This window comes from Dermochelys coriacea, chromosome 3 (genome assembly GCF_009764565.3).
Source record: "Dermochelys coriacea isolate rDerCor1 chromosome 3, rDerCor1.pri.v4, whole genome shotgun sequence".
Taxonomy (NCBI): domain Eukaryota; kingdom Metazoa; phylum Chordata; order Testudines; family Dermochelyidae; genus Dermochelys; species Dermochelys coriacea.
In genome coordinates this window covers 36,202,519-36,215,369 of record NC_050070.1, presented here as the reverse complement: position 1 = coordinate 36,215,369, position 12,851 = coordinate 36,202,519, and the positions used below count along the sequence as shown (strand labels likewise).

Genomic DNA, 12,851 nt, shown 5'->3' with positions numbered 1-12,851 from the left:
TTTCTTTGTTGGGCCTGTCCTGTAGTAGGTGACTTCTGGCTCTGTCAATCTGTTTCTTCACTTCAGCAGGTGGGTATTGTAGTTGTAGGAATGCATGATAGAGATCTTGTAGGTGTTTGTCTCTGTCTGAGGGGTTGGAGAAAATGCGGTTATATCGTAGCGCTTGGCTGTAGACAATGGATCGAGTGGTATGATCTGGATGAAAGCTAGAGGCATGTAGGTAGGAATAGCGGTCAGTAGGTTTCTGATATAGGGTGGTGTTTATGTGACCATCGCTTATTAGCACCGTAGTGTCCAGGAAGTGGATCTCTTGTGTGGACTGGTCCAGGCTGAGGTTGATGGTGGGATGGAAATTGTTGAAATCATGGTGGAATTCCTCAAGAGCTTCTTTTCCATGGGTCCAGATGATGAAGATGTCATCAATGTAGCACAAGTAGAGTAGGGGCATTAGGGGACGAGAGCTGAGGAAGTGTTGTTCTAAGTCAGCCATAAAAATGTTGGCATAATGTGGGGCCATGCGGGTACCCATCGCAGTGCCGCTGATTTGAAGGTATACATTGTCACCAAATGTGAAATAGTTATGGGTCAGGACAAAGGGTAGACAATGCATCAGTGCCGGCACATTTCTGCGGCCCCTGAGGGGGAAGAGGAACAGCGGGTTACATAGTAACACTCCTAGCCTTTTCAAATTAAGGCTTTTCACAGACCATCCCAACACGCTGCAATCTAAACAACGCAGTCACATATTGATATACTACTGGCCACATACTTATCTTAGGCTGTCCTTTAGACTTCCACTGACTCTAATTTGGGTTATTCATATTTTTCAGGTGCAAGCACATAACTGCTGTCCTTGGCTAAATTTCTTTTATTCCTTTATCACTGACCTTGCCCCCTGGAGCCATTATTCTGCTATCAATCTCTGATGCAGTACAGACATACCTTCTATTTTGAAAGTAATAGAATTTATAAAATATACTAGCTAAGCAACACTAACTGAAATACTGATGGATCAGCAATCTTTTGAATCAGAAGCTGGATATTGCTTTAATGATATAAACATTGATTTCAAAAGTTATGCTGAGATTAAATAATATGCATCATTTATATACCTCTTTTCTTCGGTAGGTTCAAAGTGCTTTACAAAGGAAGCCAGTATCATTATCATAAACGGCTTTGTGGTGGCTTAACCAGCTAGATAGCCATGGTGAAGAATCTATTGTTCTCAAAAATCATCGGTAGACTCCAATAATGGGTGATAGAGGAAAGACCAGAAAACATAAGTATGTTCATAAATGTCTGCATGACAGAGAAAGAAAGTTAATTTAGGGGTAAGGAAAAGCAAATGGAAGGTATCTAACTGACAGCAACAAATTTTAGTAAGTAGAACCCTGGCCAAAAAATGAGGAAAAAGCCCTAACACTTAGACATTCTTTGGAAGATATTTTATTAAGAAAGTATGACTAATGACAGACTGGATAGCATCCTGAAAGAAATTATATTTGATACAGACTGGAATTAGGGAGAGGCATGGTAACTTTAAGATTGTGTCACAGAGTGGCTAGGACAGTGAAAGTCTAATTAACATTCAAAAGAACCTTAAGCAAGGGAAGACAGAGCTGCACAAAGGGAACATGGAAGGAAGAGAGGAAATGCTAAACACGTCTGAAAGAAGCCAACACTTCAATCGGACAAGGACAGCTACTGCATGCAAATCCCAAAAAAGTAGTTTGCCAAGAGGTTTAAAGGTTCCTGTGTGTTACATAAGAGGACATTAGAAAAATAATGCAGCATATCCGGCAATTACATCTCTCAATAAAAGAGAATGCAATGGGTATTATGCCAGAAAACATAGACTGATAAACTTTTTAGGGGCTGGATTAATCAAATCTCATTGTAAATTTGCTAAAATAAAATACTACTTTGCAGCTGAAATGGCAATGCGGTGCTTTCGGATACTGAATGCTGTAATACCTGGTACAAGCTGTACAGGAAAGACACTAGATTAAAGAGCTGTATGTAAAGGATATCATAGAATCTAGGAAGATAAACATTTTCAGTGGACAGAACCACACAGTCAAATGTATATGGAAACAAAACCAAGATGTGAATGTAAATATACTAGTGGGATTATACTACTGGCCTCTTAATCAAGGAAATGAAATTACATGCACAGTGTCGAGAGGCAATAATGGAGGATTTCAACGACCCACATATAAACTGGCCAAATGGCACAATGGGACAAAAGTTTAGAGAAACAATTTCTTGAAACTTTGAGTACTGCTTCTTGGAACAAGTAGCTCTGGAGTACCCAACAAGACAGGCTATTCTTGATTTAAGAAACACACAGGAGCTAATTATAGAAGTGACAGCAGCTGAGCTACTACATAATAATGACCGCAGTATAATTAGAACCAACATTCTTGGGGCACATAGGATACCAAAAAGTGACAGATATACTAAACTTTAGGAAAGGAGATTTCAATAAAATGAAAGGCTTAGTCAAAAAAAAAAAAGTAGAGGAAGTAAAACCCTTAGAGGTAGTATGGATGCTACTTATAAAAAACAAAACAAAACAAAAAAACCAAAAACACAGACTCAAAAGACAGGTGTACTTACTGAACAAAAAGAGTAGACAAAGAGAAAAAGACAAAGAGTAAATCAGTATGGCTACACTGCAAGTTCTGAGATGCTATTTGAGCCAAACAGAAATCCTTCCGCAGTTTGAAGTCTGATCCTGCTGAAGCCAATAAATAGGAACATAAAGTACAGCAGGCAGGAAATAAGGATTAAAATGGATTTTTTATGAACAAATAGTCTAAGATATAAAAAAAACAATGCATGGGATTCTTTAAGTGTATCAGAAACAAAGTTATTTTGGTCAGTCAGATCAGAGAGACAGAGGAATTTCAACAAGAATTAAACTAGCCAGCTGAATGGGCAATACAATAACAAATTAAATTAAGCGTTGATGAATGCAAATTAGCCCGCACTGGAGGGAAAAATTTGAACTACTCATACAAGTTACAGGATTCTAAATTAATTGAATCAACTCAAGAAAGGGATCTAGGTGTCACTATAGATGGCTCAAAGGAAACTTCTACACAATATGCAGCTGCAGTCAAAAAACTAATAAGATGTTGGGCTACATAAGGAATGTGATTGTGAGTAATAATGATATTATTATAGACTTCGTACAGGTCAGTAATGTGGCCTCACCTGCAACACTGTGTGCAGTATGGATCACCAGATCTCAAAAATTATATTGCAGAAGCGAGGGGGATTCAAAAAAAGACCAAAGAGAATTGAAGGGCATGGAAAAACTCTCATATAAACAGAGACTGAAAAAGATTGTGACTGTTTACCTTAGAAAAGAGACAAATAGGAGGAGACAAGATACAATATAGGAAATAATGAACGGTGGAGAGAAGGTAAATCAGGAAATACTATTCTCCCTGTCCAACAAAGCAAGAGCAAGGTGACATTTGATTAAATTGAATGATGGAAAATTCAATATTCAAGATTTTTCACACAATCTGTATTTAAAGTTTTAAACTCATTCCCACAGGAAATTGTTGAGGCCAAGAATTTAAGTAGATTCAAAAAGGTCTTTATATGACCATCAAGTACATCCAGAGTTAACATAATTAACAACAGAAGTTTTGAACGGGTTATTAAACCTCATGTTTCTGGATTAATCCAATCTCTAACTATTAGAGATCAAGATAACACCCAAAATAGGGGACAGATGATCCCACGTCTGTCAATTGTGTGATTCATATAATTTCTTCTGAATTGTCTGATACTGGCCACTTTCAGAGACAAAAATAATGGACTAGATCAGTGGTCACCAACTGGTCAATCACGATCGACTGGTTGATCCTGGAGCCTCTGCCAGTCGATTGCGATCTCCGGCCACTAAAAGTCCGGCAGCACAGCAGGGCTCAGGCAGGCTGCCTGCCTGCCCTGGCCCCATGCCCCTCCCTGAAGCAGTGGGCTACTGGCATGTCTCTGTGGCCCCTGGCGGGAGGGAGTGTGAGGCAGCTCCACGTGCTGCCCCCACCCCCAGCATCATCCCCGCAGCTCCCATTGGCCAGGAACCGGCCAATGGGAGTGGTACTTGCAGGTGCAGGCAACGCACAGAGACCCGCTGTTCCCCTGCCCCTCAGGGGCTGCAAAGACATGCCAGCAGCCAGCTGCTTCCAGAAGAGATGTGGGGCCAGGACAGGCAGGCAGCCTGCCTGAGCCCTGCTGCACTGCCGACCAGGAGCCCCTTGAAGTAAGCAACTTCTGGCCGAAGTTTACAACTCGCACCCCCACCCCAGCCCTGAGCCCCCTCCTGCACCCAAACTCCCTCTGAGATCCCTCACCTCCTCCTGTACCCCAACACTCTGCACCAGCCTGCACCAAACCCCTCCCAGAGCTTGCACCCCTCATTCCTGCAGCCCAACTCCCAGCCCTAGACTCAGCCAATGCACACCCCACTGTTGAGAACTTTATACTGATTTGTGATGTGACGTGTTTCAGTAACAGAAACCCACTTGGGACTGTCACCTGATGTGCTGGAATTACTTCTGAGCCAGTTTTCCTTGCCTGCTTGGGACTCCAGAACCCTGCCTTGTTGAGCCAGACATGCTAGCCTGCTGCAACAAAGACCCAGGTCTGGTCCACGCCCCTAAAGCTGCAGACTTTAACTAAAAACTGCTCAGCAGGTCACCTATCTCCAGCACCCAGTTCCCAATGGGATCCAAACCCCAAATAAATCCATTTTACTCTGTATAAAGCTTATACAGGGTAAGCTCATAATTTTTTGTCCTCTATAACACTGATAGAGAAATATGGACAGCTGTTTGCCCCCCAGGTATTAATCACTTACTCTGGGTTAATTAATAAACAAAAGTGATTTTATTAAGTATAAAAAGTAGGATTTAAGTGGTTTCAAGTAATAACACACAGGACAAAGTAAGTCACCAAGCAAAATAAAGCAAAAACACACAAGTCTAAGCCTAATACATTAAGAAACTGATTACAGGTAAAATCTCACCCTCAGAGATGTTCCAATAAGCTTCTTTCACAGACTAGATTCCTTCCTAGTCTGGGCCCAATCCTTTCCTCTGTACAGTCCTTGTTAGTTCCAGCAGACATCTTAGGTGGAAACTGGTCTCATGACTGGCAGCCCCTTTGTTCTGTTCCACCTCCTTTTATATCTTTGGCACAAGGCAGGAATCTTTTGTCTATCTGGGCCCCCACCCCTACTTCTAAATGGAAAAGCACCAGGATTAAGATGGATTCCTGTATCAGGTGACATGTTCACATGTCCTGTGAGACTCCAGCCTCCTTTCTTCCAGGGCTGCCCTGCATGGACCCAGGAAGGTTTGCAAGTAAACAGACCATTTACAACCAATTGTCCTAGTCAATGAGAGTCATTGAGCTTCCATTAATGGCCCACACTTTGCATAATTACAATAGGATCTTAGAGTTATACTTTATGTTCCTAGTTTCAGATACACGAATGATATATTCATAAAAATAGGATGAACACACTCAGTAAATTATAAGCTTTGTAACGATACCTTACAAGAGATCCTTTGCATAAAGCATATTCCAGTTACATTATAGTCACATTCATAAGCATATTTCCATAAAACATTATGGACTGCAATGTCACATGTGACAATCCCTGAAGGATTTTGGATCTATAAACCACAAATGACACTAATAAAAAGTAAAACTCACAAAATGTCCAGTGGATTCTATGAGATTAGATGCAGTGTGACCATATGACCCCTGCACCCAGATACCCTCCCAGAGCTGGCACCCCTCACTCCTACATCCCAACCCCCTCCTGTCCCAGAACCCCCTCCCACACCCCAAACCCATCGGCCCCAGCCCAGAGCCTGCACCTCCTCCAACACTCCTGCCCCAGTCCAGTGAAAGTGAGTGAGGGTAGGGGAGAGCGAGCGACGGAGGGAGGGGGGAATGGAGTGAGTGGGGCAGGCCTCAGGGAAGGGGTGGGGTAGATCCTGGCTCAATCTTAAATTCAAAAAGTGATCTTGTGCGTAAAGGTTGGAGACCACTGGACTAGATAGAATTTGAGTCTGATCCAGTATTCAAATTCCTATACTCCTATGGGATTCGGTTCACACCTATCCACCAAAGAAACTTCAGAGTACCACCTCATCTCATATGTTGATGCAACATCCTTTTCTCTGGCCTTGACAAATGCAATCTTGCTTCACTCATATGCATTCAGAATGCTGCTGCAAAGATCATTTCCCTACCTTGTCGCTTTGACCATATCATCCCTCTCTTTGAATTCCTCTCTCGGTTTGTTCTTCTCTATTACAACAAACAAACTGCTTGTATTTACTTTCAAGGTCCTCCACAGTCTATCCCCACTCTACCTAATGTCTCTGATTTGATATCCAGCTATTAATGCTCGCCTCCGACTGATACCACCACTGTAATTAAACCGCTGTTGCATGGCCATACTATGCTCCTTGTGCATAGTCAGTGCAGCACATCCACAATAGCAGCGCTTGCATTGACACAGAAAGCAGTGCACTGTGGGTAGCTATCTCACTGTGCAACTGGCTGCAGGGTGCTTTGGGAAGGGTTTGTAATGCCTCATAGGGCAGGTACAGTGTCAAATGATGAAGGTTTCTCAATCCCATCGTTCCATGGGCATCCTACTAGATTGCCAGCCGCTTTTCAATTACTCTGGTAACCTGCAACCTAGCCATCTGTCAGAAAACATGGATCTTGCACTGCTGTTCGGTATTGTGCTGTGTGTGATAAACAAACTGCTATAAGAGGACCCCAAGGGGGGGCTATTCGGTTGACCCTGGCATTGTTTGTTTCCACCATACTATGAACCTAGTAATTATTTCTACATGTGCCTGAAAAGTAATACATTTTTAAAGTAGCACTTGGTAATATGACCAAACTGACATAGCTGAACACTAAAACAAGAAGCCCACAGAAGTGGGGGGGAGGGGTGACAGGGAGTGAGTGAGTGAGTGAGCGTGTGTGTGTGAGAGAGAGCGAGAAACAGACAGAAATGGGGGAGTGTGTTTGTGTGTGTGTGAGAATGAATATGTCGGCATGCTGTCTCTTTACATTCAGACAGCAGCAGGAAGCAACCAATCCCAAGGCAAAAGCTGGTGCACAGACACAGCTGGTGTCCCACCCCCAGCTCAGCAGAGACCAGTACACCAGCAGGGGGAGGGGAACACCCAACATCAGCCCTTGCCTCCCTCTGGCTCTACACAGCACAGCATGAGCCTCTCCCCCACCCGAGCATCAGCCTACCTGCCACTGTAGTTCTAGTGCCGGGAGAGCACAATTCCATGTTCATGTTTTGATTCTGTGATTCTCTGCAAGTTGTCCCACCCCCTCCTCTCCCTACAGACCAAGGAGATTCACCCCTCTCCTCTGTAGTCCAGGTGGGAGTGTGTTTGCTGCTGGGAGCCAACATGCTCAGCTGAGAAGTAGCTATGTGAGCTCCCCATGCTGAGGAATTTCAAAGCTTCCTGGGGCTTTGAAAGGGGAGGGGCATATGCATGTGTAGTTGGATGCAGGGAGGCAGAGTTCAAAACAGTGATCAGAATGCTCACAGTGGGCATTGTGGGATACCTCCTGGGGGCCAGTTACAGTGACGCAATGAACATAGTGTCTGTACTGATGCTTTGTCGATCTAACTTTACTGCAAAAAGTTCTACGCTTTTTGTTGAGGTGGTTTTATTTGGTCAGCAAAGCAGGACACTTCTGTGGGCAGGAGGAGCATTGTAATATGTATTCCACTGTTTTGTCAACAACACTGTCTTTTGCTGACAAAACTGTGAAGTGTAGACAAGACCTCAGTCTCCCTGCTGAGAGGTAGGGAAATCCAAATCCCTCTGCGTTGTTGGTTACTAGGTGTCAATGTCTGGGTGACTGGATTTGCCATTGTCTTCTCAAATGCTCCATTCATATGGAGACCAAGCCCAGACAAAAAGAAAAGGAGTACTTGTGGCACCTTAGAGACTAACAAATTTATTAGAGCATAAGCTTTCGTGAGCTACAGCTCACTTCATCGGATGCATTTGGTGGAAAAAACAGAGGAGAGATTTATATACACACACACACACAGAGAACATGAAACAATGGGTTTATCATACACACTGTAAGGAGAGTGCTCACTTAAGATAAGCCATCACCAGCAGCAGGGGGGGGGGGGGGGGGGGGGAGGGGGGGAGGAAAACCTTTCATGGTGACAAGCAAGGTAGGCTAATTCCAGCAGTTAACAAGAATATCAGAGGAACAGTGGGGGGTGGGGTGGGAGGGAGAAATACCATGGGGAAATAGTTTTACTTTGTGAAATGACTCATCCATTCCCAGTCTCTATTCAAGCCTAAGTTAATTGTATCCAGTTTGCAAATTAATTCCAATTCAGCAGTCTCTCCTTGGAGTCTGTTTTTGAAGCTTTTTTGTTGAAGTATAGCCACTCTTAGGTCTGTGATCGAGTGACCAGAGAGATTGAAGTGTTCTCCAACTGGTTTTTGAATGTTATAATTCTTGACGTCTGATTTGTGTCCATTCATTCTTTTACGTAGAGACTGTCCAGTTTGGCCAATGTACATGGTGAAACATTGTAATGAAACACCTGTAGTCGGTGACTTCTGGGTACTCTTCTGGCTCTGTCAATCTGTTTCTTCACTTCAGCAGGTGGGTATTGTAGTTGTAGGAATGCTCATGCCCAATACCCACCTGCTGAAGTGAAGAAACAGATTGACAGAGCCAGAAGAGTACCCAGAAGTCACCTACTACAGGACAGGCCCAACAAAGAAAACAACAGAACGCCACTAGCCATCACCTTCAGCCCCCAACTAAAACCTCTCCAACGCATCATCAAGGATCTACAACCTATCCTGAAGGACGAGCCATCACTCTCACAGATCTTGGGAGACAGATCAGTCCTTGCTTACAGACAGCCCCCCAATCTGAAGCAAATACTCACCAGCAACCACACACCACACAACAGAACCACTAACCCAGGAACCTATCCTTGTAACAAAGCCCGTTGCCAACTCTGTCCACATATCTATTCAGGGGATACCATCATAGGGCCTAATCACATCAGCCACACTATCAGAGGCTCGTTCACCTGCGCATCTACCAATGTGATATATGCCATCATGTGCCAGCAATGCCCCTCTGCCATGTACATTGGCCAAACTGGACAGTCTCTACGTAAAAGAATGAATGGACACAAATCAGACGTCAAGAATTATAACATTCAAAAACCAGTCGGAGAACACTTCAATCTCTCTGGTCACTCGATCACAGACATAAGAGGAGCTATACTTCAACAAAAAAGCTTCAAAAACAGACTCCAACGAGAGACTGCTGAATTGGAATTAATTTGCAAACTGGATACAATTAACTTAGGCTTGAATAGAGACTGGGAATGGATGAGTCATTTCACAAAGTAAAACTATTTCCCCATGGTATTTCTCCCTCCCACCCCACCCCCCACTGTTCCTCTGATATTCTTGTTAACTGCTGGAATTAGCCTACCTTGCTTGTCCATGAAAGGTTTTCCTCCTTTCCCCCCCCCTGCTGCTGGTGATGGCTTATCTTAAGTGAGCACTCTCCTTACAGTGTGTATGATAAACCCATTGTTTCATGTTCTCTGTGTGTGTGTATATAAATCTCTCCTCTGTTTTTTCCACCAAATGCATCCAATGAAGTGAGCTGTAGCTCACGAAAGCTTATGCTCTAATAAATTTGTTAGTCTCTAAGGTGCCACAAGTACTCCTTTTCTTTTTGCGAATACAGACTAACATGGCTGCTACTCTGAAACAAGCCCAGACAGCTAGGCAACACCCACACCTATGTCACTTAGCCTGCTCTGAAAGCAAACAGTTCTTTACCACCCACTGGGTAAAATGCAGCATAGAGGGGAAACTTAAGCACAAAGAGGACTCAAAAATATTACAAAATATTCCCACTTTCTCACAGCTCCACACACTTGGAAGACGTTCCCCACAAACATCTGCAAAGCTAACTCATTATCCACCTTCAAATGCCTCCTCAAAACTATCTTTTGATACGTTTCAGAGTAGCAGCCATGTTAGTCTGTATTCGCAAAAAGAAAAGGAGTACTTGTGGCACCTTAGAGACTAACATTTATTTGAGCATAAGCTTTCGTGAGCTACAGCTCACTTCATCAGATGCATTCAGTGGAAAATGAATATCCTTTGATATGATGCCTTAAAAAACCTCTTGAGAATGGTCAGGCTGCTGGTGTGCAGAAACCACTGTTTTTCATGCTGGCCAGCACTGTTTACTTGTATTCCCCTGTTGGTCAGTCTGTATCCATCTATTGTTTCCTGTTTTATACTGAGACTGTAAGACCCTTGGGGCAGGGAACCATCTTTTTCTGTGTTTGTACAGAGCCTAGCACAATGGGATTCTAGTTCATGACTAGGGCTGCCTATGTACTACAGTAATACAGATAAATAACAGCAGTGCTCACACATTGAGATAGTGACTTGCGATACTGTGATGCTAGCAGACAGAGAATCTGTAAAAATCTCCCTCTCCACGCTCCCTCTCCCTCTTTGGGCTCTAGGACATACATGAATACTTGTTTAAATCAATAACTTCAAGATTTAACCTCTGTTACCCAATCCTTAGACTAAGCTTTTGTTCCATTGATCTCTGATTTAATTGGATTTTCTTTAATTTGTCTAATGATCATTGCTTTATTAAATCATTTTGACATTATACTCACTGGGGTAACAACCACAGGCAATTCAAGCAGACCTAATAAAATAAATAAATAATGATAAAAGGTATAACTGTTGGCAAGAGAGAAGGGGGACAAAAAGTTACCTAATCCTGGAACATTCAAATCCAAAAAAGGACCAGAGTGCCTGTTTCAACAAGCTGCAGCCAGAAAGGGAAGGGAAAGCCTCAGGATTGTGAGGGGCAACAGGAAAAGGAGACTAAAGTTTCCATAAACCCAGAATTATCGCATTTAATTCACACTAACAGTAGTCTCAATAAACAAGCTTTAAGTCCTATTCTAAGGATGTTAGAAGAAAGTTCTTATGCTAATTTTAATGAAATTGGGTAATAATTTAACTTTTAAAAGTTATTAGCAATATATTTGAGAATCCTTATAAACTGCTGAGTTAGATCATATACCATACCCAGCCAATTACAACTTACAAGCAATTTTTCTTACCATGGCGTTGCTTGAGCTTTCTTGCAAATCCCACAATAATAAGTGATTATCAGCCAGTGAAATTATCTTTTTACCATCTCCCATTGGCTCCCATATAACACTGTAAAACAAACATATAACATGAGTAAAACACATGAAAAAAACCCAAAACAATGAAGTCTTGCAATTGTCAGTCATTTTAATTATGTGGCGCTAAATCTGTCCTCAAACACAATGGTGAAACTCCCATAATTTTCAATATAGATTGATCCTTTTGGTCTGCAGAACAGAATTTGACCATCCTTGTCAATATGTAGTTAGTTGCATACAAAAAAACTCCACATTAAAATAATATTACAGAGGTAAAGACAAGCACTCAAAAGTTAGGAAATGCCACAGTTAAGGTTGCCCATACAGCCTTAATTTGGCCCCCTAGTGCATATACATTATGCTAGTCCTGCTCAATATCACATATAAAGTCTGTGGCAAATGAAGAACAAATGGTGTTCAGTTATCATTCAGAGCCAAGGAATCTGACAGAGGTCTGCTTCATTCAACGTCAGAGCTCTAACTGATCAGCACTGCTTAACATGAGTAGCACAACTGGTTCTAACTAGCTCTTGCCAGAGCCTCTTAAAGGTACATTTCTCCACATTGTCCTTTCCTAGGCAATTAAACCACATTAACAGACTACAAAATTTCAACTACTTATAACCAAATTACTAACCAAACTAACAATGCTCAATTTTTCTCTGAGGTGCACTGTACTGTCACGTAGACCTGTAGGCCTCACTTGAGACATCTGCACCATTGTACTCAAGGTGGCAGCAAGTCCATTAACTCTGGTTGTGCCATGTCCTGGGGCTCAGACTTCTCAGTCTACTGTGGTTGTAGACCTCCGCTAGCAAGAGAGCCATTCAGGGCCACTTGGTTCCAAGTGGTTCTTGACAGAGCCTCTTAAAGGCACAGTTCCTCACAGGACAGAACCCAGTTCTCCTGAATCCCAGTCTGCCTAATTATAAAACAACTTATTTTCTCCACTAGCATTCCTCTGCCTCAATTACTGTCCATTCTGGGCACTGGATGAGGCAACAGTCATGGAAAACAAACAATGCAATTAAATACTGAATCAGAGGTCAGAAACCTTTGAGAAGTGCGTGCCAAGTCTTCATTAATTTAAGCTTTCGCGTGCCAGTAATAAATTTTACATTTCAGGGGTCCCACGACAGAACCCCAGACTGGCAGTAGGCTGAGCTGGGCCGGCAGCTGGGACCCCAGACTAGCTAGGCGGCTCAGCAAGCTGCCGGTTTGGGGTTCCGTTTGCCGCCCACGCTGCCGGTCTGAGGTCCTGGCCGCCAGCCCCGCTCACTCCACTGCTGGCCTGGATGGACGGAACCCCAGACCAGCAGCACGGGTGGCAGACGGAACTCCAGACCAGCAGCGCGCTGAGCGGCTCAGCCCACTGCCGGTCTGGGGTTTCATCTGCCGGCATCTGCCAGCCGGGGTCCTGGCTGCCGGCCCCGCTCAGCCTACTGCCGACCCAGGTTCCGTCCATCCAGGCCAGCAGCGGGCTGAGTGGGGCCGGCGGCCGGGACCCCGGCTGGCAGCAGAGTGCCACTAAAAATCAGCTCGCATGCTG

At 43.5% G+C, this 12,851-nt stretch overlaps 1 protein-coding gene across 1 annotated transcript in view; it reads right to left on the bottom strand.

Moving 5' to 3' along the window:
* Positions 1-12,851, bottom strand: part of EIPR1 (EARP complex and GARP complex interacting protein 1) — a 180,668-nt gene that overhangs the window by 51,755 nt on the left and 116,062 nt on the right. Inside the window, 1 exon segment of the mRNA XM_038394569.2 lies at positions 11,234-11,333. Within this exon segment, the coding sequence (XP_038250497.1) occupies positions 11,234-11,333 (100 nt within the window).